This window comes from Monodelphis domestica, chromosome 4 (assembly GCF_027887165.1).
Source record: "Monodelphis domestica isolate mMonDom1 chromosome 4, mMonDom1.pri, whole genome shotgun sequence".
NCBI classification, from domain to species: Eukaryota; Metazoa; Chordata; class Mammalia; order Didelphimorphia; family Didelphidae; genus Monodelphis; species Monodelphis domestica.
In genome coordinates, this window is record NC_077230.1 from 343,080,760 (window position 1) to 343,104,365 (window position 23,606).

The following is a 23,606-nucleotide window of genomic DNA, read 5'->3' on the forward strand; positions in this document are numbered from 1 at the left end:
CTTTACATGAATTCTTTTTTCATGAAAGTAATTTGTAGGCTTTGAACACGGTGAACATTAAATAATAATCAGAAAAAATGAGACTGATTATATTTTAACAAGCAAAAAAGATCTACAACTGACAGAATTAATAGGCTATCCCACATACATACCTAAAATGCTCTCCCCCTCAGCTCTGTCTCCTGGCTGCCCTAGCTTCCTTCCAATCCCAGGGGAAGTCTCACTTTCTCCCAAAAGCCTTTCCCAGGTCTCCTTCCTTTTAATGCCTCCACTCTGACTAGTCCAGCTTGTCCTTGTGCACCCTTTGTTCATGTATATTTGTATGTCTTTCTGTCTGTATGTATGCATGTATGTAAGGAACTATAAGTTTCTCAAGAGCGGGGGATGTATTTTAGCCTGTCTTCATACAGCGTTTAACACAGTGAATGGCATACAGCACACATTTAATAAATTATAGTTGACTGATTTTTTTTTCAGCCCTGAAATGGCTGTCTGCATACAATCAGACCACTGATCAGTTAGCTACAACAAAGATCAAAACTGGTTAATAATTTTTTAAAAACTAGAAGAAGGATGAGGCTTAAGTTTAAATAGCTTAATCCTGAACTATTCACACAAATAACTGTATTCATATGGGATTTCTAATTACACTTTGGGGCTGGCATCTTAACTCCTCTACCAAACTCTATGGGTAAAAATCATGTCTTATCTAAACACTCTCTCCCCCAAGGCTGAGCATTGTGCTCCACACTGAGAACATTTAATGTTTGCTAAATGATGTAAAAGAGATAGCTGGAATTTAACAATAACCCCCCTACTATCTGTGACATATTTTTGACAGAGATTCTTTTTGCCTTACCTGTGGCCCCAGGTAGCAAACAGAGTGCCTATTTAATGCCTGTGTGTTACAAACACCAGGAGCTTATGTTTACCAGAACATTTAAATAAACAAGTTCTTTTCTAACAAATCATGGCTTGAAAATTCCTAGGGGCTCCAAAATTCTAGGATCGTCCAGAAGTTAGAAAACTATTATTTTCACATTTTCACTCCCATCTCAGTAAAAACTAAATTACTATTAAATGAAAAGAACAAAAAAACCCACATACAGTTGAAGGAGCCCTTACACCTCACCTAGGAATCAAGAAAGCTTTGCAAGAGTTCCTGTCCCAGTTGTGCTACTACCTGCTGTGCAGCCTTGGGCAAATTACTCTACCTTGCTGGACCTCCATTTTGTAGAATTGCAGAATAAAGAGAAATCAAAGGAGTTTTGTATTTCAATTTCTTCATGAAAAATGTTGTTTTTTATAGCAAATCAGATAGTCTTTCAGTTTCTGCTTGAGAGACTAGTAGAGGGCTTGGTGTCAGAAATACTACAATTCAAGCCCTGCCTCAGCACTAATTAGCTGTGAAACCAGGGGCATGTCATTGTGACCCTCTCTCAGTATCAGTTTATTCAGTTATAAAATGACAGAGTTGGATACGATGATCTCTAATTTCCTTTTTACCTTTAGTTATGGCCCTTTGACTTCCACTGATGGAGAATTCATCTCAGTAAAGCACTCCATGCCATTTTTGTATAGTCCTAATTTTTGGAAAGTTTTTCTTCATACTCACCTAAAATCTGAATTGCTAAAACTTCTGCCCACCATAGTTCTAGGTTTCACTACCTAAGTCAATGTAGAATAAATTTAAAACTTGAAAATAATCATGCCTCTCCCTTAAAAGTCTTCTCTTCTTGGTAAACATCACCAAATGCTTCAACAATTCTTCCTCTAAATAGTGAGTTACTGATTAAATGCTAAGATTGCATTAATTTATTCTATTCTATAAGCCCTCCTGGACAGTTTTCAGATGAGTACAGATTTCTCAAATTAGCTCAAACTCCTATAATTAAGCACTAGATGAACCATCCTGTTTACTTCAGAAACACTGTTATTCCCTCAAAATTAAGTCTCTTTGTTTTAATTTTTAAGCCTAATTTCAGCAGATGTTGAAAAATAAGGAAAAACATCAAACTCAATTATTCTTCTTGGCTCATATTACTCTTTCTCACTGCCCCAAATTATTCACCTCACTGCTATCCAAATAGTTTGAGGTCTATTCCTCTCACTAAATGCCAGGGACAAACTAAGAAACTATATTAAAAACTGAGATGAAAGGTCATAATAAATGTTCTAATTTATAGGACACACGATGTAAAGGCTGCAAATTAAAACCACACTACTTAATGTTGGGTGCAAATCAATCCAAGTGTAAATCTCATTTCTGGACAGAAGCCATCTGATTTAATTGGATGTGATGAAAGCAAGCAGATGCTAATTTAGCAAAAAGAGCATTTATTTTGAAACTTCCTGAATTATATTCAACATTTGAATTAACACACAGAAGCTGGGAAAATTTTATGGAAGAAACATAATTCTTCATATAAATTGGTGTCAACAGGTGTTTAAGCTTGCATGAAGCATACTGCAGAAGCAAGAAGCAAGAGTTACAGACCTCTGACAGATTACCTACTGAAACATCAGCTTATGTTTCTAATACAGCTCTTGTACTGAAGATAAATTCCACTTACCACTTGACATTTGTAAAGTATACAAACTCTTTATCCACATAATTTTGTACTTCGGGGGTCTATGACTTTATAGATAACACAAAAAGTTTCACAAATGACACAACTGCAATTAGTATAGTTTTTGTGAGTTGCTCAAAATTAAAAAAAAAAAATCACTGTCCTGAGCCACACCTTCTGATGATGATTCTTTGTCTAGCTCAGCTGGTTCTCACATAGGCACCAGTCAATTTATCAGCAATGTCTTGAAATTTTTCATAGCTCAGCAGAATTTATAGGACTTATATAAGCTTGTACTTTACTCTATCTTTTTATATGGTTCCTTTGTTATAATGGCTGCTCTACTTTTGGTAGAAAGACATTCCAGGAGAAGTCTGGATAATTGAAGTCCCCCACTGGTAATGGGGGATGCTCTCTCTGCTAGACTTGTAACCTGTTTCTCAAATTCCTCATCTTTTTCTTCTTTTCTCCAGCTTCTTTGCAGTGTACTGTCAATGACAAGATCAGTATTTTCTCCCTTTTTTGACCTTGAACTTCATGTAGATATTCTATCACATTTTCCCCTTCTGGTTCTGTATGCCTCAGTTAGAATACCTTCCCCATTCTCTGCCTCCTGCCCTTTTTTTCTGCATGAGGTATTCCCATCCAAAGTTACAGTCTAAGCCAGAGGTTTCACCACATCAAGTCTTACCTAAGAAGTAAAATTTGCCTCCAGGCATTAAGACCTCTATTTCCTCTTGCTTGTTGCCTAACTTTGTGCATTTGTGTACAGATGCTTAAGGCATGTGTAAGATATTTAAGTAGCTCCTTTGTTGGACACAAGCTGTACTCCTATGGTCTTCAATTTATTGTTCAAGATGTCATATTCAATGGCAATGCTTTTAAATTTCCATTTTAAGAAGTATCATTTATGTTTGTATGAAGTCAACTGAAATAAATAATCATTAGCCACTTGGGCAGGTAAATGATACAGTGATTAGAGTTCTGGGCCTAGAGACAGTAAGACATGAGTTCAAATACAGTCTCAAGCATTTGCTAGCTGTGTGACCTTCCGTAAATTACTTAACCTCTTCTACCCCAGTTTTCTTAGCTATACAATGAGGATAATAACAGCCCTAACTCAGAGTTGTCGTATGAATCAATATGACATAGCATATTTAAAAGGCTTTTGCAAACCTTCAAGTAACATATAAATAACAGATATTATTTTTTATAACTCTTGGGAGATCCTCTGTTTTTTTCTTAGATATTTGCCCTAGGAAGAAAATAAACATTTCTTTTGTTGTTAAGAGGTCAATGAAAGCTGTGGCTCCTCTAAAATTTTTCTTAGGAAGACAAGTCATATTTCTTTAGCACATGCAGTTCTTCCTCCTCAGGAAGAGGCCCAAAGCTGCTTTCAAGCTTTAATTATTCCCTTAACTTTCCATTCTTTTTAATACTTTTATTTTCTGTCATCCCAACAAAAATTAACTGTCCCTGTTCTTCCTCCTCTAATCCCCCTTTGTCCCCAATGAAGCCTTGCTTCTCTTTTCTTAAGGAACCCTTCATTCTCCCTGACAACTTGGAGTCTGACTCTCCTAACCTCTTCTAGAAGAGAGATTATCCTCGGAACGCACATACAAGTTACTCTGGTTGGAATAGAAATACAAATATCTTAGCTAGGATACAAGTCACTTTCTCTATTTTCAATTATAAAATTTAAGAATTATAACCTTATTTTTAGCTAACATTTTAGGGAAGGGTAACTCTCAGAATTTGTCTACCCAAAGGAAGGATCCCCAAAGGCCCTTCCAGACACAGACCCTTTCCTCCCTTCCCCTCTTCCTCCCCCTGCCTCCTCCTAGCCTCCTTGAGGTCACAGGTTGCCTTTCTTTTTGCTTGTGTTTGTATCTCTAAGATTTAATCATTCCTACATGTCTGATATTCTAAAATTATTTTTACGTAGTTTATACCCAATTATCACTTCTTAATAACTTGACAATCTTGACAAGCACTCCCTGTTTCAACAACAGTTCCTGCAAGGCTATATCCACTTCTCTTCAGCCTCCCTTTAATCTATCCATCAGTCAATGCACTTGATCAATATGATTAACTCTCTAATGCCAGACTCTTCCTTCTTTATTTTATTATATATATAATATATAATAAGATATATATACTATATATAATAAGATATATATTATGATATATAATATAAACTACATATGATATATACAATAATATAATACACAATTTGTACTGTGTAGGTTATATAATATGTATTATATAATATACTATATGTTATAATAACATAATAATTTATACTGTGTGATAATACAATATATAATATAATAATAATAAAATATAATATTTGTAAAGAGTTATTGAGTCTTTGTATCCCCAGTGCTCATCACAGTGTTTAGTCCATAGTAGGTGCTTAAGAGCAGCTAGGTGGAGGGTGATAAGAGTGCTGGGCCTGTAGTCAAAGAGATTCATCTTCTAAGTTCAAATATGGCCTCAGAAATTACTAGTTGTGTGACCCTGGGAAGGCCTATTTCCCTCAGTTTCCTTATCTGTAAAATGAGCTGGAGAACAATAGGGAAAACCACCCTAGTATTTTTGCCAAGAAAACCTCAGAGGGTCATGATGAGTTGGATATGACTCAGGGAACAAGAAAGATGTAAAGAAATGCTTAGTGATCTACTGAATTTCAATTCTTCCAACTACCATTTCTAACTTATCTTAATTGCTCTTGTCTTCTACTTTATCCTTACAATTCAGAAGTCTACTTACTCTAATCTTCCTAGATCCTCTAATCCTTTTATATATTCTTTAATCATCCTTAATCCTGATTCTCTTAGCAGCCCAGAATTTAGAACAGCTGGACTTGGAAAATTTTCCTCCTCCAAATTTTGACTGGCCCAATTAAATCTCTGATGTTCCTTCACCATCCTTGCCTGACAAGTAACCAACACATTTTGTTCTCCTTCCTATTCTGCTCAAACCCTTCTCTCTCCTCCTCCTCCTCCATCTGCTATGGAAGTCAGAAGTAGAATTTCACTCTTTGAAAATATCTTGCCATCTTATATACATTCAGTTTCTTAAAATCATCCTCATTTATTAGGAGTTCTGAAACTTTTCTGTGTCATGAACACCCTTTGGCAGTCTAGCGAAGCTTATGCTTCCTTTCCAGATGAGTGTCCCTTTTCAGAATAATGATTTTAAATGCATAAAAATACATAGGATTACCAAGGAAACCCATTATATTGAAATAGTGACCAATGTATGAAAAAAAATTCATGAACCTCAGATACGAACCCTTGTCATACATACAGTGTGATCATCAGTCCCCTCGTCCTTGTCACCTTCCTCTAGTTTGATCCAATTTGTCAATGTATGTTCTAAAAGGTGGTGTCCAGACCTGGGTAATACTGCAGATATGGTCTACCCAGGGTGAAATATAATACGATTACCACCACTGACATTTTGTACACTATAATCAACTAATCCTTCTAAGACTGAATTAATTCCTCCCTAACACAAAACAATATTGATTCCTATTGAACTCAAAGTCCACTCAAATCCCTAGGTCTTTTCTGCACACTTTTGTCTTGTCATATCCCTCCATCTAGTATTGGACATTTGAAGAAAACTACATGAAAAAGGTATTAGAGGCAGTACACTATTGCAATTTTAATAGATGGAGATAATGAGATTAGGTCAGATGAGCATACTCATAGGACTCCTGGATAACAGAAGAATATCCTCTATCTGCTAGGAGAAGTGGAAAGAGCCAATGCTTTGACAGTGTGTATGTTCCTTTTATCCAATTTTTAATGTTTTATTAACGCTTTCTGGAAAAGAATCAGTCACTTCCCAATACCTGTTAGTCCCAATAACTCCCAACTCTACCCTCATCCTCCCATTGATGGATTCCCTACTTTTAATCAAGAAGTAGAATTAAGTAATATTAGTCAACACATTGATCACATCTGACAAACTACACTTCATTTTGGATCTCCCCAATGAGGAAAATGTTTCACTGCCACTTCTCTAGATTTCAGATTGTTAACTATGCTAATCAGAGTTCTGATAGTTTTCAGAGTTTTTTCCCTTTATCATAGAACTTAAGACACGTGGATTTGTATCTCCTGGACTAAATATTACTAACTGAAGAACCTTTGCAGTCTTTTCCTATATTTAAGTTTTGGTTTTGCCATATTGGGAGGAAAAAAATCTATTCTAATATTTATCTCATGAGGCTAGTGAAGAAAATATTTTGTAAACTGTAAAGAGATAGTATTTTCATCATCTTCAATAATTCACATGCTTTGCATATTAGGTAGTCCAAACTACAAGTTACTGACAAGACTGAAACATTTTTGATCTTATTTTCCTTATCATCAAACCTACATGTAGATAACTAGGGAACACAGGAAATGTCACTACCAACATTTCCGCAAATTCAAATATTATCAATTGCTATGCAAAAATTGGTCATCTTTGAAGGATTTCAATTTGCTTTTACTGGCAACTTTAACGCCATACTCCACATTCATTACATAGTCCATAAATGCCAATCACACTGAGGGAAACTCTGGCAACAGCCGACCAGCTGTAATCTGGAATGAGCCCACTTAAAAACAACAACAACAACAAAACAACTTTCATTTCATTCTATTTTTTGATTAACAAGCATTTATTTTCTCCCCTATATGCTTTAAAGGAAAAAAAGAAAACAAGTAACAAATATGCATAATAAAGTCAAACAAATTCTTACATTGTCCATGACCAAAATATAAATCTCATTATGAAACTTGAATCTATTACCACCATTTTGGGAATTGGGGAGAGAAACTATAGTTCCACAGTGTTTTGCTAGTCCTCAGGAATCATTATAGGTCATTGCATTCATCAGGATTAAGTTTTCCAAAGTTGCTGTTACTGTATAAATTATTCTCCCAGTACTCACTTCACTCTAGATTAATTCATTCAAGTCTTCCCAGTTTTCTATGAATCTATCATTTCTTATAGCATAATAGTATTCTACTACATACATTCACATACCAACATTTCTTCAGCCATTTGCCCACTTGATGAGCAACGCCCCCACTTGTTTCTAGTTCTTTGCCAGAACAGAAAGAGCTGCTACTTCGAGTCCTTTTCCTTCTTCTTTAATCTCCCTGAAATGTAGTCTAGTATGCTTTTCCCTCTCCCAATGTAGGGAGTCTCCCAGTAGGTAGTCTACATCCCAGATAAAAAGGACTCTTAGGCATTTCTCAATCTTAACCTACCCTCCCCCTCTCCTGGCTTTATGATTTTGTTTATCTTGTTCTCAAAGTCACTAGTGGACTTTTCTTCACTCTAGTCCATCACCTACACTTTTTTCTAGGGTGATTTTCCTTAAACGAAGATCTGACTCCATCACTCCTTTACTCAATGAAATACAGTGACTCCCTATCCCCTCAAGGTTAAAATATAAACTTCTCTAGCTTTTAAAGCTAAAGCTAAGACTCAACCTATCTCCCCAGCCTTACCTGCCATTACTCCCCATTCTATGTTTTGAAATTCAGCTAAATTGGCTGCCTTTGTTTCTCACACATTACCCTCCATCTGTTTCTGTGCTCTGGCAGCCCCCCCCCCCCCAGATAAACTCTCTCCTCACCTCACTCACATAGAATCTCACTGTTCAATTAAGATGCAAAAAAGTACCATTTTCTAAATAAAATGTTTTCAAATTCCCCCAACTTCTAGTGTGTTCCCTCCATTTTATTTAGCTACTTTGTATTTATTATCTTTAAATTTATTCTGTATATATTCTTAGGTATTTATTCTCTCCCCCATTAGAATATAAGTTCCTGGATAATAGATTGCTTCTTTCATTGTCTTTGCATTCCCAGTGCCTAGCACAGTACCTAACATATCTAGTGCTTAAAAATGTCTACTGATTGTCTGATTGTTTTTGCCTTGGGCCATGTTGAAATCTTTTCTACTTTTCAACATCCAATTCAGGTGCTACCTCTTAAAGGAGGCCAGAAATGATCTTCCCAAGCCAGAAATGATTTATTACTCTTCCATAGATCATTGATACACTCTTTTGGATTTGTAATCTAAATTGTATTTTATTTACTTAATTGAGTACATGTCTAATTACCTCTATAAGATTTTCCTTTAAAAATAGGAACTTTCTTATTTCATTTTTGCACATCTAGTACCAAGTAGCTTTTCACTTCACTGATGCTTAATATGTATCTGTGAAATTAAAAGGAGAAGCCTTTTGGCAAAATTATGTGATGATAAAAGGGTCTGTGACTAAATGAGCCACCCTATTTATGAAAACAACTGAGTAAGAAATGGATGATTCTTTAGAACAAGAGAATTAGCTATCTCAGGGTAAAGGCCTCTTAGAAAGAGATACCAAAAAGTAAAAAATTACATTTCCCTTTAGAGTCCAGCTTCTGTTTGGAAATTACTATGAGAACCCAATGAAAAAATACTTAAACTCTCTTCTGATGGTATGTCAAGTCAGGAAGATCCTATCAAGTGTTTTAAAGAAATCATATCAAATCCATTAAAGACACTGTGATGAATTTGGCCTTTTACCTCATTTCTATTTTTAAAGAGTTTACTGAAATTTATTTACATTCACTTTCTCTCATATATCTTGAAGATGAGTGCTTGAAAGGCTGAGAATGGCATCCACTCTCAAGCCACCACATAATACTGGGCTTCTATTTTAGTTATATCAATTTACCTACTTTTGTTGCTACAAAGGTCCCATCTTCATTTTTATTACGTGATCACTTGAAGAGTAATGGTTTATGAAAAACACCAGTCTTTTTTCCCCCATTTTGGAATACTAAAAAGAAGGATCAGTGAGATTCTTTCTAGCCTAAGGTTTGTTTAGAGCTTTCCATTATCACAACTGCCCAATCTTGATGGCAGAGGATAATTTTAATCTTGGGTTCAACAAAGCTGTAAAACAACTGGATATCAGATTTCCTCTGGTTCTTCCCAGAAAAGCAATGGCAATAGCATCATTTTTGTAAGCACAAGGAGGCAAAAACCCAGTAGATACCTCCTTGGAGCTACTTGCTTATTTTATATTGGACTTCAAGAGAACTGGCTGGAGTGTATGATTTATGATTTAAGAACCAAGACTAGGAAACATGCCTCACACTTCCTAAAAATCAGAACTCTGGTCTTTTGAAAAAATCAGGAATACATCTACTGGCTGGCTCTGTCTATTGGAAGTGACAGAAAAATTAAAAAAGTGACAAAAACCTCAGCACATGTGAATTTCTAAAAGGAGGCCAATGTAATGTGTTCATAACTTAGCCTGACATTTATGGCGAAATTTTAACATCCTTAAAGGTCTGACTCAAAGATTATTTGCCTTATAGTCTTCTTTCACCTCCGAAATTAGAGATGCTATCTGGCATCCATGAACGATCACTTAGTATTTTCCTTGCATTTCTCTTTCTGCTATGTGATATACCATTACTATTATTTTCTAAAATTATTCATGAATATGGAAGATCTTATTTTGTCTCTCAAATATCTGCTTGATAATAGCATAAGCTTAATTCATTTTTGTAATAAAATGAGGCAGACAGACTAGATGGATAATCAGGTCTTTGCAGTTTTTTATGTATGAGAGTAGAGTGCACAGGAAACACAGGCAGCATTCAATAAATGTGTTGAATGACTCAAATTCAGGGACTCTTAACCTTTTTTGTGTCATGAACCTATCTCACAGCCTGGTGAGGTCTCTAGATCCCTTTCTAAGAAAAATATTTTAAAATGCATTAAAAATATGAGATTACAAAGGAAACTAATTACATTAACAGAGAACTATTTAAAAAAAATTTTTAACTTCTTAGAACTCAGGTGAAGAAATCCTGCTCTAGTTTTTCAGTCACCAACTATATCTGAAACAGCTATTCTTCTCTGCAAAAATGAGCTAATATTTTTTTTCTTTTTAAACCAATTCCTCCTGCCTTAGAATCAATATCCAGCATTGGTTGCAGGGTAGAAGAGCAGTAAGTCCTAGGCAATTAGACCTAAGTGACTTGTTCAAGGTTACATAGCTAGGAAGTGTCTGAGCCCAGAATCTCTTGTTACTAAGCCTGACTCTCTATCCATGGAGCCAACTAACTGCCTCATCTAACAATATTTTCAATACTTACTTCAAAGAACTATGGGAAAGCACATGAAGTGCTATAGGAATATAACACCATTATCTATAAAATGAGTAACTCATACTTAGTGTCTCTTTCATTAATTACACTGAACATATATTATTTATTGGCGATTTAAGTAGCACAACATAGAAAATTACCATCATTTTAAAGACTATTAACAAAACCTAACAAATGAATTTTTCCACTTCCCTCCCCAAAATACTTTAAAAGCCCATTGTTTAGATTTTGATAAAAGAATTGGCAGAGGTAAGGGGTGTAAAAGTCTCTGGGGTCTGGTGCCATTCCTTCATATGTTGCAGCCATATGCCTCAAAGCTAAATGTTTAAAAGCTTTTCATCGAGTTTCATTTGACAGTGTGCACTTCTAGAAAGCATCCTTCAGTCAGGGCAATGTTCCAGGCTTGCCACAAAGGGGACAAGAAATAGGCATCACAATAGAAACAAGAGAGCTAAGACATCTTGGACTCAAGACTTCAATACTTTCAAATACTTTCAAATAATATTGAAATAGAAGATTCCTAAGATAATTCTTTTAGAATAGTATAGTCAAAAAATTACTCAATTCTTATTTCCCAGTTACTTTAAGGACATCAAAAATAATTCAGTATAAGAAACACTGGTCTACTACCGTACCACGAGAGCCAGAACTAGTATAGTAAAGGACACAATTTGTGAGGAATCAGGAGAGGCCCAAGTTTAAATAACTCTATGACTTTGGCCAAGTCATTTACTTTCCTCATCTATAAATTGAAGATAAGATGAGAATATCTGTGGAGAAAGGTTATAAGGAAAACACCTTATAAATCTTAAAAAGAGCCAATATTGGGGGCAGCTGGGTGGCTCAGTGGATTGAGACTCAGGCCTAGAGACGGGAGGTCCTAGGTTCAAATCTGGCCTCAAACACTTCCCAGTTGTGTGACCCTGGGCAAGTCACTTGACCCCCATTGCCTAGCCCTTCCCATTCTTCTGCTTTGGAGCCAATACAAAGTATTGACTCCAAGACGGAAGGTAAGGGTTTAAAAAAAAAATAAAAAGAGCCAATATGCATGTAGAATCAATAATCAGATCAATGATTTTCAATACATCACATGTTCTGTGATGTGCAACAAAAGACTTACAAAAAGACTCACTTACTCTCTCTCCTTTTCAGTCAACTTGTCATTGATATTGTCTTTGATTGTTGATCTGGATCCCTTGTGAATTATGGGATATCTGAGGGGTACTTGAAGGAAGAAGGAAATCATGGAGACCAAATGTGCTGTGTAACCAAGAGCCACAGCAATGCTTCCATCATCTTTTGCTGCCAAATCAAAAGCAAAGACACAAGAAATCCTTTTTTATGTATAAAAATGACCTCTGCAAGCATAATTTTTTCTTTACTATTTACTTAAAAATTTTAAACTAATAAACAATAAGACACTAAGAAGTAATTTGAACATGAATTTTGAAAATAGTACATGAGTTTTTTTTTAAAATTCTCTTGCTTTACCCTATTCCCTGAAAAGCTAGTTCTCAGTAAGCAAAATAATAAAAATTATTCTGGATATGTTTCAGGCACCCTGAGTTACAGGAATAATCTGTATAACATAGTCTCAATTGATGCCCTTTTCCAAGAATGCTATAGATATATAATAAAGTACACTCCATTTTTAATACTTTCAAAACCTCTATATAATATCATTTAACCAAATGGTCAGTGACTATCTGAGTTAACACTTGAGCTTCATCAGGATTAACACCCTGGATCATCAGATCCTTACTATTGCCATACTACTTACAAAATGTGCATAAATATTGTCTCTAAAGAACTGTCCCTCTATCCCATAACATTTTGGCTATGATGAATTTTCATTTAATCAATTAATAAGGTTAGGCAAGGTTTCCTTGTAATTAACAATACAATCAAAGACTATTCAAATTCTGTGCCCTTCTACCCCAGTCTATAAAAAGGGGGACCCATACTCACCTTAAGTTTGTTAAATACTATGATAATTAGTTGAAATATTTAAATACACAGCACTACAATAGCATTATATTTCTTCTATTATTAATAATGCATCAAGCAGTAGAATAAAAAGGTTAATTCTGAGGTTAAAAATATAAATTCAAAGCATATTATAAAGTTGCATGCCCACTGACTACATGCCATTAATAAGAGATGCAGAAATAATTCTAGAAAAATAGTACTATCTGAAGGTGAAACAGTCAGCACAAAGAAACAAGTCATAGTTTTGAAACAGTCAATGCAAAAAGTTATGGATATTATAGTCTGTATACCATCCAATTCATGCATTTTTAGAGAGAAGCTCTTGTGGAAAGATGTATATATTATCCTACACACAGACGTAGTCATCTAACTTTTAAGAAGCTATGGATAATTACATTTTTAACTCACCATCCAGTTTTCTGCCACTGCCTACAAGGTGATAAATGATCATTCAGGCACTCAACTGATAGCAAGGCAACATAAACGCTTTTTCTTTTCCCCAGAGAGGAAAAAAGTAATTACCCAATGTGTCCCCAAGGTTTAAAAACAATCAAATCACTTAAAAGACTTAAATGTATAATCTGGTAAAACCCAGATGAGCAATATAGGAGGAATAAAAGAATAAGGGATAATCTCCCCTTCTGTATTTCCTGACTTCACCTACATTCATTGCATTTTTATGCAACTCTCCTATCTTTGATATTGTAACTCCTTAAGAAAGAAACCTTACTACAACCAGCTACACTTGAAGATGAGTAGCATCATGGCAGAGTAGAATTAATGTTCAAAGTGGGAGTTAGTCAACTAGCACTTATTAAGGACCTACTATGAGCCAGGCACTATGCTAAGCCCTGAGATTACAAGGAAAGAGGGAAAGTCCCTGCTCAAAAGAAGCTCAGAATGTAATGGAGAAGACCAAAGGCAAACCATTGTGTACAAATAAAATACAGACAGAAAAAGCTGGGGGTAGTCTCAGAGAGACTCAGAGACAAATGAGGAGTCAAAAAAACTTTTTATAAAAGGAAAGACGTTAGTGAAAGAACTATTGGAACTAATAAGACTAGAAGCTGGTATTTTGAAAAAACAAACAAAATAGCCAAAGTACTGGTTAATCTAATATAAAAAAAGGAAAGAAGAAAAGCAAATTAACAGTATCATAGATGAAAGTGGAAGCTCACCTCCAATGAAAAGGAAATTAAGGCAATCATTAAAAACTATTTTGCCCAACTATATGGCAATCTAGGTGATATGGATGATTGTTTAGAAAAATATAAATTGCCTAGATTAACAGAAGAAGAAATAGAATTCTTAAATAATCCTGTATCAGAAAAACAAATTTAACAAGCCATCAAAGAACTCCCTAAGAAAAAAAACCCAGGGCCTGATAGATTCACGAGTGAATCCTATCAAACATTCAAAGAACAACTAATCCCAATATTATACAAACTACTTGACATAATAAGCAATGAGGGAGTTCTACCAAATTCCTTTTATGACACAAATATAGTAATGATTCCAAAGCCAGGCAGGTCAAAAACATAGAAGGAAAACTATAGACCAATCTCCCTATTAAATATAGATGCAAAAATCTTAAATAGGATACTAGCAAAAAGACTCCAGCAAGTCATCATGAGGGTTATTCATTATGATCAGGTGGGATTTATGCCAGGAATGCAAGGATAGTTCAACATTAGGAAAACCATCCATATAATTGACCACATCAAAATGAAAACCAACAAAAATCACATGATTCTATCAATAGATGAAGAAAAAGTCTTTAACAAAATATAACACTCATTCCTATTGAAAACACTAGAAAGTATAGCAATAGAAGGTCCTTTCCTAAAAATGATAAACAGCATTTATCTAAAACCAACAGCCAACATCATCTGCAATGGGGATAAACTAGATGCATTCCCAATCAGATCAGGAGTGAACAAGGATGCCCATCATCACCTCTATTATTTAACATTGTAACAGAAACACTATCAGTAGTAATTAAAGAAGAAAAAGAAAGTGAAGGTATTAAAATTGGCAATGAAGAGACCAAGTTATCACTCTTTGCAGGGGATTTGATGGTCTACTTAAAGAATCCTAGAGAGTCAACAGAAAAGCTGGTGGAAATAATCAACAACTTTAGCAAAGTTGCAGGATACAAAATAAACCCACATAAGGCATCAGCATTTCTATATTTCACCAATACATCTCAACAGAAAGAATTAGAAAGAAAAATTGCATTTAAAGTTACTTTAGACAATATAAAATACTTAGGAATCTATCTGCTGAGACAAACACAGGAACTATATGAGCACAACTACAAAACACTTTCCCCACAATTAAAACTAGATCTAAACAATTGGAAAAACATTAACTGCCCATGGGTAGGACAAGCTAACATAATAAAAATAACCATCCTAACAAACTTATTTTCTAATTTAGTGCCATACCCATCAAATTACCAAATTTTTTTTTTTACTGAATTAGAAAAAAACCTAACAAAGTTCATTTGGAAGAACAAAAGATCAAGGATATCCAGGGAAATAATGAAAAAAAATGCAAAGGAAGGAGGACTTGCAGTCCCAGATCTCAGACTATACTATAAAGCAATAGTCATCAAAACAATTTGGTACTGGCTAAGAGACAGAAAGGAGGATCAGTGGAATAGACTTGGGGTAAGTGACCTCAGCAAGACAATCTATGATAAGCCCAAAGATCTCTGCTTTTGGGACCAAAATCCACTATTTGATAAAAACTGCTCGGAAAATTGGAAGACAGTATGGAAGAGATTAGGTTTGGATAAACATATCAAAACCTATACCAAGATAAACTCAGAATGAGTGAATGACTTGAACATAAAAAAGGAAACTATTAAGTAAATTAGGTGAACACAGAATGATATACATGTCAGATCTTTGGGAAGGGAAAAATTTTTAAACCAAGCAAGACTTAGAAAAAAAATTACAAAATGTAAAATAAATAATTTTGATTACATCAAATTAAAGTTTTTGCACAAACAAAACCAATGCAACCAAAATTAGAAGGGAAGTAACAAAATGGGAAACAATCTTCATAACAAAAACCTCTGACAAAGGTCTAATTACTCAGATTTATAAAGGGCTAAATCAATTATACAAAAAATGGAGCCATTCTCCAATTGATAAATGGGCAAGAGGCATGAATAGGCAATTTTCAGTGAAAGAAATCAAAACCATTAATAAGCACAGGAAAAAGTGTTCTAAATCTCATATAATTAGAGAGATGCAAATCAAAACAACTCTGAGGTATCACCTTACAACTAGCAGATTGGATAACATGACAGCAAAGGAAAGTAATGAATGCTGGAGGGGATGTGGCAAAGTTGGGACAATTATGCATTGCTGATGGAGTTGTGAATTGATCCAAGCATTCCGGAGGGCAATTTGGAACTATGCCCATAGGTGCTAAAAATCTGTCTGCCCTTTGAACCAGCCATAGCACTGCTGGGTTTGTACCCCAAAGAGATAATAAGGAAAAAGACTTGTACAAGAATATTCATAGCTGCACTATTTGTGGTGGAAAAGAATTGGAAAATGAGGGGATGCCCTTCAATTGGGGAATGGCTGAACAAATTGTGGTATATGTTGGTGATGGAATACTACTGTACTTAAAGGAACAATGAATTGGAGGAGTTCCATGGGAACTGGAATGACCTCCAAGAAGTGATGCAGAGTGAAAGGAGCAGAACCAGGAGAACATTGTACACAGAGACTCATAAACTATGGTACAATTAAATGTAATGGACTTCTCCATTAGTGGCAATGCAGTGATCCTGAACAACCTGGAGGGATCTATGAGAAAGAACATTATCCACATATAGAGGAAAAACTGTGAGTGTAGAAACACCAAATAAAAACAACTGCTTGATTACATGGGTCGAGGGGAATATGATTGAGGATATAGACTCTAAATGAACATTCTAGTGCAAACATCAACAACATGGAAATAGGTTCTGATCAAGGACACATGTAATACCCAGTGGAATTGCACATTGGCTATAGGAAGGGTGGGGCGAGGTGAGGGAGGGATAGAATGATTCTTGTAACCAAGAAATAATGTTCTAAATTGACTAAATAAAAGTTTTTAAAATTAAAAAAAAAAAAGGTGAGACTTTAAGGAAGCCAAGGAAGCTAGGAGGTAGAGATTAGGAGAGTGAAAATTCAAAATACGGAAGACAGTCAGTGAAAAACTTGAAATTAAGAGATGGAATGTATTATCAAAGAACAATAAAGTCAGTATAGAGTACATAGAGAGGAATAAAGTGTAAAATGACTGAAAAAGGAAGAATGGACCGGGTTAGAAAAGGCTTTAAAAGGCAAGGAGGTGATTTTCTATTTGGTCCCAGAAGTAATAGAGTTACTAGAATTTCTGAACAGGGGGGTGATATGGTTAGACTTGGGATTTTGAAAGAACAACTTAACAGCTGAGTAGAAGATGGACTGGAACAGTGACAGAGTAGAGATGGGGTAGATGTGACAGATAAAGCCTTGACAACTCACTGAATAAGGGAGACAGGGAATGAGGAATGAAGAGATGAGGATAACACCTAGATTTCAAATCTGGGTAACTGGGAGGGTGGTGGTACACTAAATCATAATAAGGAAGTTTGGAAGAGGGAAAAGTTTTGGGGTTGGGGGAGAATAAAGAGTTTGATTTTGGACAAGTTAGTTTAAGATGAATACAAGACATCCAGGAAAGAGAATGAGAGTCAAGAGAGAGGTTATGATTGGACAGGAAGATCTGAGAGTAATCTCCAGACAGATGATAACTGAAACCATATGGGTTGATGAGATCATCAAGCAAAAGAGAAGAGCTTAGAAGCCAAAAAAAAAAGGAGGGGCATGACAAGTAAAAGGGAAAACAGGAGTACAATGTAACTAAAACCTAGAAAGAAGAATATACAGAAGATGGCAATCTACAAAGTCAAAGCTGCCAAAAGGCCAAGAATGATGAGAACTGAGAAAAGGCCACTGTATTTGGCAAATAAGAGTAAAAACAATTCTGGTTGGAGGAGAAATCAAAAGTCAGACTGTAGAGAGTTTAGAAGACAGTGAGAAGGACAGCGATTAGCAGTGGATAGAGCACCAAGCCAGGTGCACCTGAGTTCAAATTGGACCTCAGATACTTCTTAGCTGTAGGACTTTGGGCAAGTCACTTAATCCTGATTGCCTAGCTCTTGCTTCTCTTCTGTCTTTGAACTGATACTAAGACAGATGGTAAGGGTTGGTTTTTAAAAGAAAAAATGTTTTAAAAATAAGTGAAAGGAAAAGGAAGTGAAAATTCCTATTTCAGGCAGCCTTTTTATCGAGTTTCACCACAAAAGGGAGGGAGGATATGGAAAGATAACCAGCAGGGAAGAATAGATCAAGGAAATGATTTTTGAAGATGAGGGAGACATGAGCATGTTTACAGGCAGAAAGGAAGCAACCAGAATATGGAAGCTATAAAAGATTATTAAGAGTGAAGAATGATGGAGCAATCCAATGGAGGCAGTAATGGCATGAAATGGGATCATTGTGCATATAGAAGGCTTTGCTGTGGCAAAGAAAAGGTCAACCTCTTCTTGTGAAGGAAGCTAAAAAAACAAATCTATCACCAAATAGGTGTTTGTGGGTAAATCACTTCATATCTCTAAAGTTGTGTTAACTCAGGGGTTTGCCATAAGGAAAATAACACAAACTATTAAAATAAATGTAAGTTATTTTATTATTCCCATTAAAATTTATAGTATTAACTATTATGGCAATCTCACTGAATATACCTTTGAGTAGCTGACAGAATATGAAAATAGAAAACAGGCAATATTCAAAATTGGAACTTGGATAATAACATTCATAGGAAGTCACTAGGTAGAGTGGTGGAGAGAGTGCTGAACCTGGGTTCCAAACGTGTATCCAATATTTATTAGCAGTGAAATTCTGAGTAAATCATTTAAGTTCCAATTTCCCCTATATAAAATAGACACAATAAAGAAGTGTGGCACTTGTCTTAAAGGATTGTTGGGAAAGTCAAATGAGATAATGGATACAAAAAACATTGCAAACCTTAAAATGCTATATAAATGTTAAAAAAGAATATTACAGATATCACATATTCCTCATATTTGTTTCAGAGTTGCCTTGTTGATTATTTTCATTTATACTGTTAATTATAAACATTTGTGTAGCAGTTTAAAATTTACAATAACCCCAGAAGTTAGGTGTTGCTTCTGTTATTCCATTTTATAATTTAGAAAATGTAAGGTAAGAGACGTAGAGCACCTTGCCTTTTGTCACAAAGCTAGCAAGAAGAGTTGGTTGGGCTAAATCCAGCTCAATAGTTATAAGAAAATTACAATAGCATTTTAGTGCCACAGAAGCATCAGTTCTTATCATCATCACCATCATATTTCCTTGAGACTCCACTGAGAATCAAGAGGCTATCTCATACATCTTTTTTTTTAATCTTTACCTTGTATCTTGCTATCAACTCTAAGACAAAAGAACTGCCATCAGGGGTAACTTACTTGCCTAGGGTCATACAACTAGGAAATGTTGGTGGCCAGATTTGAGCACAGGTCTTCCTGACTCAGGTTCTGGTGGTGCTCTATCTACTGTTCCACCTAGAGGCTTCGACTCATTGTTCTTGTTTTGCCCCAGGACCAAGAAGAATGATCTCAAAAGAAACCCCACATTAAGATAAAATTTACTCATTTCTATTGTGAGTTTTTTAATTAATATTCAATACCAAAATATTATTTTTATAAAGTGTTATTAATAATAACTGAAACAAAAGAACTGCCTGACTTCAGCCTGGTCTCAGGCCCAAGGGAGGAAGACAGAGGAGTTATAGCCATTTAAATACAATCACACAAAATGCGGGGACTCAGGAAAAGGAAATTTAGGAGAAATACTAAGGGACTTCTGGGGGATGAAGTCCAAAGGCTCAAAATTTCCATTTATACATATTCCCCCTGTGATCCTACTGGGAAACCAGTTTCCCCAAAAGGATCATGGAAACATAATCAACTTAAAAATTGCAATAATTTGCAGATAAAAGGAAAAGAGAACAAAACAATGATTACTAGGTTGACAAAAAGCCAATTTGGGGGCAGTTCCCTTTGGCATAAGAGTATACATTCAAAACAAAGGCATTTCAATCCCCCATAGATCAATTCACATCCCAAAGTTCACTCTGGAACTTCTGGTGCCTCATGTGGTCTCTGCAGGCATCCATCTTCATGGGACATTCTGGATTCTGGGAGGTAGCAAGTTTCTTATCCTAAAATTGCTCAAATTTAAATTAAAGTACACAACAATAACTTGGTCCCCCTGAGGTGAATAATAACAAACACAGGGATCACTTAGGGATGCATGGCTGAGTTATGAAGTATATGAATCAATTTGCAAAAGAAAATCAAAAACATTAAAAAATCCAAATAAAAAAGAAAAATAACTTGTGGATGAAATACAAAATGTAAAAATCTTATGTCTAAAAAAATCTCTCAGTAAAGGAAAAACAAATCTATAACATGTCCTTGAATTTGGGCCCAATTAAAATGATTTACGCAATTATACATTTACCCAATCAGTAGCCAGGACTACAGAAATTTTGCCACAACATGAAAGAAAGAAAAGAGACTAGATTATAGGAGCCAGGTAGGAGTCAAATTTAACATACTTGGTAGAATGTGGGACAAGGAAGACCTGCCTTTAACACGTGTTAAACAGCCACAACCTTGAACCCCAAACAAATTCAAGTCCTCTTGTCTTGGCTCAAAATTGCATCAATACTACTGGGATCGGGTCTCTTTGACCTTTAGCTCTACGGGCACTATGCAGGTGCTCTGCATTTCATTAGCATTATACAGTGGCTCTTTTGTATATTCCCTTCTATTGCTATCAGACAGAATTAAGAAAAAAAGTCACATAATTCTTTAAAACAATCAATGGCATCATTTTTATAGTCTAAAGCTTTTGGGGTATGCATTAATATTAGAACAAATGTATTTAAAACTTATATTGCTGGAAAATAAAAAAATAAAGAAAAATCTCAATACTGTTGACATGTGCTTCAAATACAAAAAGGAGAGGAAAATAAAACTCAGATATTATATTACACATTTAAGGAAAAACAATAATGAAAAAGTTTCAAATATAAAAAATATATAGCTTAAAATCAGTGACACAATGTATCAGCCATGTGTGAGTACAAATAATTTTCAGAATAAACAATAACACAGTAGATAATGCACATTCAAAGTATCAAAGCCCCCAAAATTCACAATAGGCCAGTTAATTACAATAGCAAACAAACCCACTATCATATTTCACATAAGTTGCTATATGAAATATAAAAAAAACCTATGAAGTGGTGGATATTTGTCACAATTTTTACAGATGTGGCAAATATTATAATCTTAGCAAACATTTTTAAACAAAGTAAAACTTATTTGGGTCTAGAACATCATCAATAAATCTAGATTGTTCTGCTGGAAGTCAATTAAAATGATTTTTTTCGGTTTCCTGATTCATAGAAACACCTTGGTAGGAACATTTCTTTGTTTCTCTATCTTTAATACAACATTCTTTATTATATATATATATATATATATATATATATATATATATATATATATATATATATATATATATATATATATATATATATATATATAAATCATCCATTTAGAAACTACTAGTTACTAAAATTATTTCTGAAAACCCCTTAAAATTACAATTAAATTCTTAGCTTATTAAATTCTCCAAAGGTTGCATACAATTTAATCAGTTTTGTTGAAATCCGTCCATAATCATCTATGTGACGATTAACAAAGACAACATGTAATCTTCAATAGATTTAGTGGCAAGGGTTTTGAGCAAGATGTTCATGGGCTTATACAGTGATATTCTGCTCTTCCACAGAGGTAAAGGTACAAATTAAAGATCAATATAGGAAAACACAGTAGCTTAAAATGATTCAGTATTACAGAAAGGTGTTGACTAAATTAATATAGATATATCAACTTAAAAAAAATTTAAACCTTAAAGCAATCAGTAAAAACAATAATATAAACAAATGAGAAGGTGCAGGCAGTGCAGTCAAAATCCTTTTTTACCAATCCCAATAGACTTATTCTATATTATAGGAGGAGAATAAACCCAAAATAGTTAGCAATAAGATTCCAGATCTCTTTTAAAGTTTCCTTCCCCTACCCCCATATTCATTATCCATTTAAGTTTCGTTTGTCAGAGGTCTGAATTTCCTCAGAAAGCACAGGGCAGGATCTCTTCTCTGCATGTTGAGAGCAGTTAATACTTTTAGAACTTTGTGAAAGTATTTCAGGTTGGTTTATTGCATAAGCAGCCTAGCTTGTGGCATATTCTTGAGGAAAGGGAAATAAAGTGGGAAATCTCCAATGAAAATAAAAACTCCCAGGAAAAGAATTAAGCAGATCCAAACTGTACCTTTTAGCTCTACCAATTCAAAGTGTTGTTTCAGAGTTTTAAGCATGCTTTGCAATAGCATTTTTCCTGAAAGAAGCTGAATGGGGTTTGTTAACAAAGTATATAGAAAGAAGCAAAGCTTTGAGGGAAAACAATAGCGTATTTGCATATGAGAGAAAAAATATTTCTACTTGGTGTTTTGTGTCAAGAGAAAGAAGGGGGAAAAAAGCAGGCTTATTCCCCAAAACTGATTTTAAATATACTGATTTGGAACTAACTGCCCTAAACTAGGAGTCCAGGATCAGTTTAAAAAAAAAAAATCTGCTTGAAAATTAGGTGTGGGGTTCTTTTTTTCCACCCCGAAAAATGACTATGGCAGGCTAAAAACACACACGTGGAGTGTGGAAAGGAATTGAGGTGGAAAGATTTTTATTCACCCTTTGGGGAAAAAAATAAAACAAAACAAAACAAAACAAAAACAAAAACAAAAACAAAAAAGGCTGGGATTGCCAGGCTCTTGTGGCAAATCTGGTCTGGGCAAGAGGAGGCTACAAACTGGGTGGAGAGCAGTGAGGAATGCTGGCCAAGCAGATAGAAAGGAGAAACAGCAGGCAGGGGCAGGCGGCAGGTGGCAAGGCAGGAGTACAGGCATACCCTGACACCAGACCCTCATGGTGGGCAGCAACCAGGCAAACTTATTATCTTTATTGTAAGGCTATCTGCTCAAAAAATTTTGAGAATTCGCAATTGCTTCATGGTAAGCCAAAATGTGGGTTTTTGAATTGATAATTAGTAACTAAATATTAATTTCATAAAGTTTTATTAATAATAACTAATACAAAAAAAGAACTGCCTGGTCAGAGGTCCAAGAGAGGAAGAAGGAGTTGTTACAGCCATTTAAATTCAATCGTGCAAAATATAGGAAATGGGAAATACTAAGGGACTTCTAAGGGGATGAAGTCCAAAGGCTCAAAATCTCCATTTATACACTATTTTGGAAGTCTGATGACCTTTACAAAGTACCATAATAGTTAAGTGAAGATAAAATTGACCTACTACAAATTAAGAAACACTAAATCTAGAGTCAAAAGTCTTAGATTCAAATCTTCACTCTGCTATTAATTTTCCTAATTTTAAAAAAAGATCATTCATGAGACAGATTTCAGAGCCAGAAGGGATTATAAATCATCTAGTCCAAATGTCTCATTTAATTCATGAAAAAAACAAGGGTTCAGAGCAGCCATGTCTTTGCAAAGGTTACAAGGCTTGTAAACAGTAGAGACAACATTCAAACCCAGGACTTTTGGTTTCATATTCAGTTTCTTTTCTGACTATGGACTAACTAATCTATAAAGTACTTTCTAACTATAAACGTTATGATTTTAATTTTCTTTCTGATATGATTT

General features: G+C 35.0%; 1 protein-coding gene across 2 annotated transcripts in view; it reads right to left on the reverse strand.

The window, feature by feature from the left end:
• Positions 1-23,606, reverse strand: part of UVRAG (UV radiation resistance associated) — a 453,313-nt gene that overhangs the window by 165,236 nt on the left and 264,471 nt on the right. Inside the window, exons 12-13 of one of the 2 annotated variants that reach the window (XM_056794952.1) lie at positions 13,148-13,168; positions 11,887-12,052 (exon numbers count right to left, since the gene is read on the reverse strand). In XM_056794952.1, the coding sequence (XP_056650930.1) occupies positions 11,887-12,052; positions 13,148-13,168 (187 nt within the window). The remainder of the gene's footprint in view (positions 1-11,886; positions 12,053-13,147; positions 13,169-23,606) is intronic. The other variant, XM_007490950.3, reaches the window with a different exon arrangement.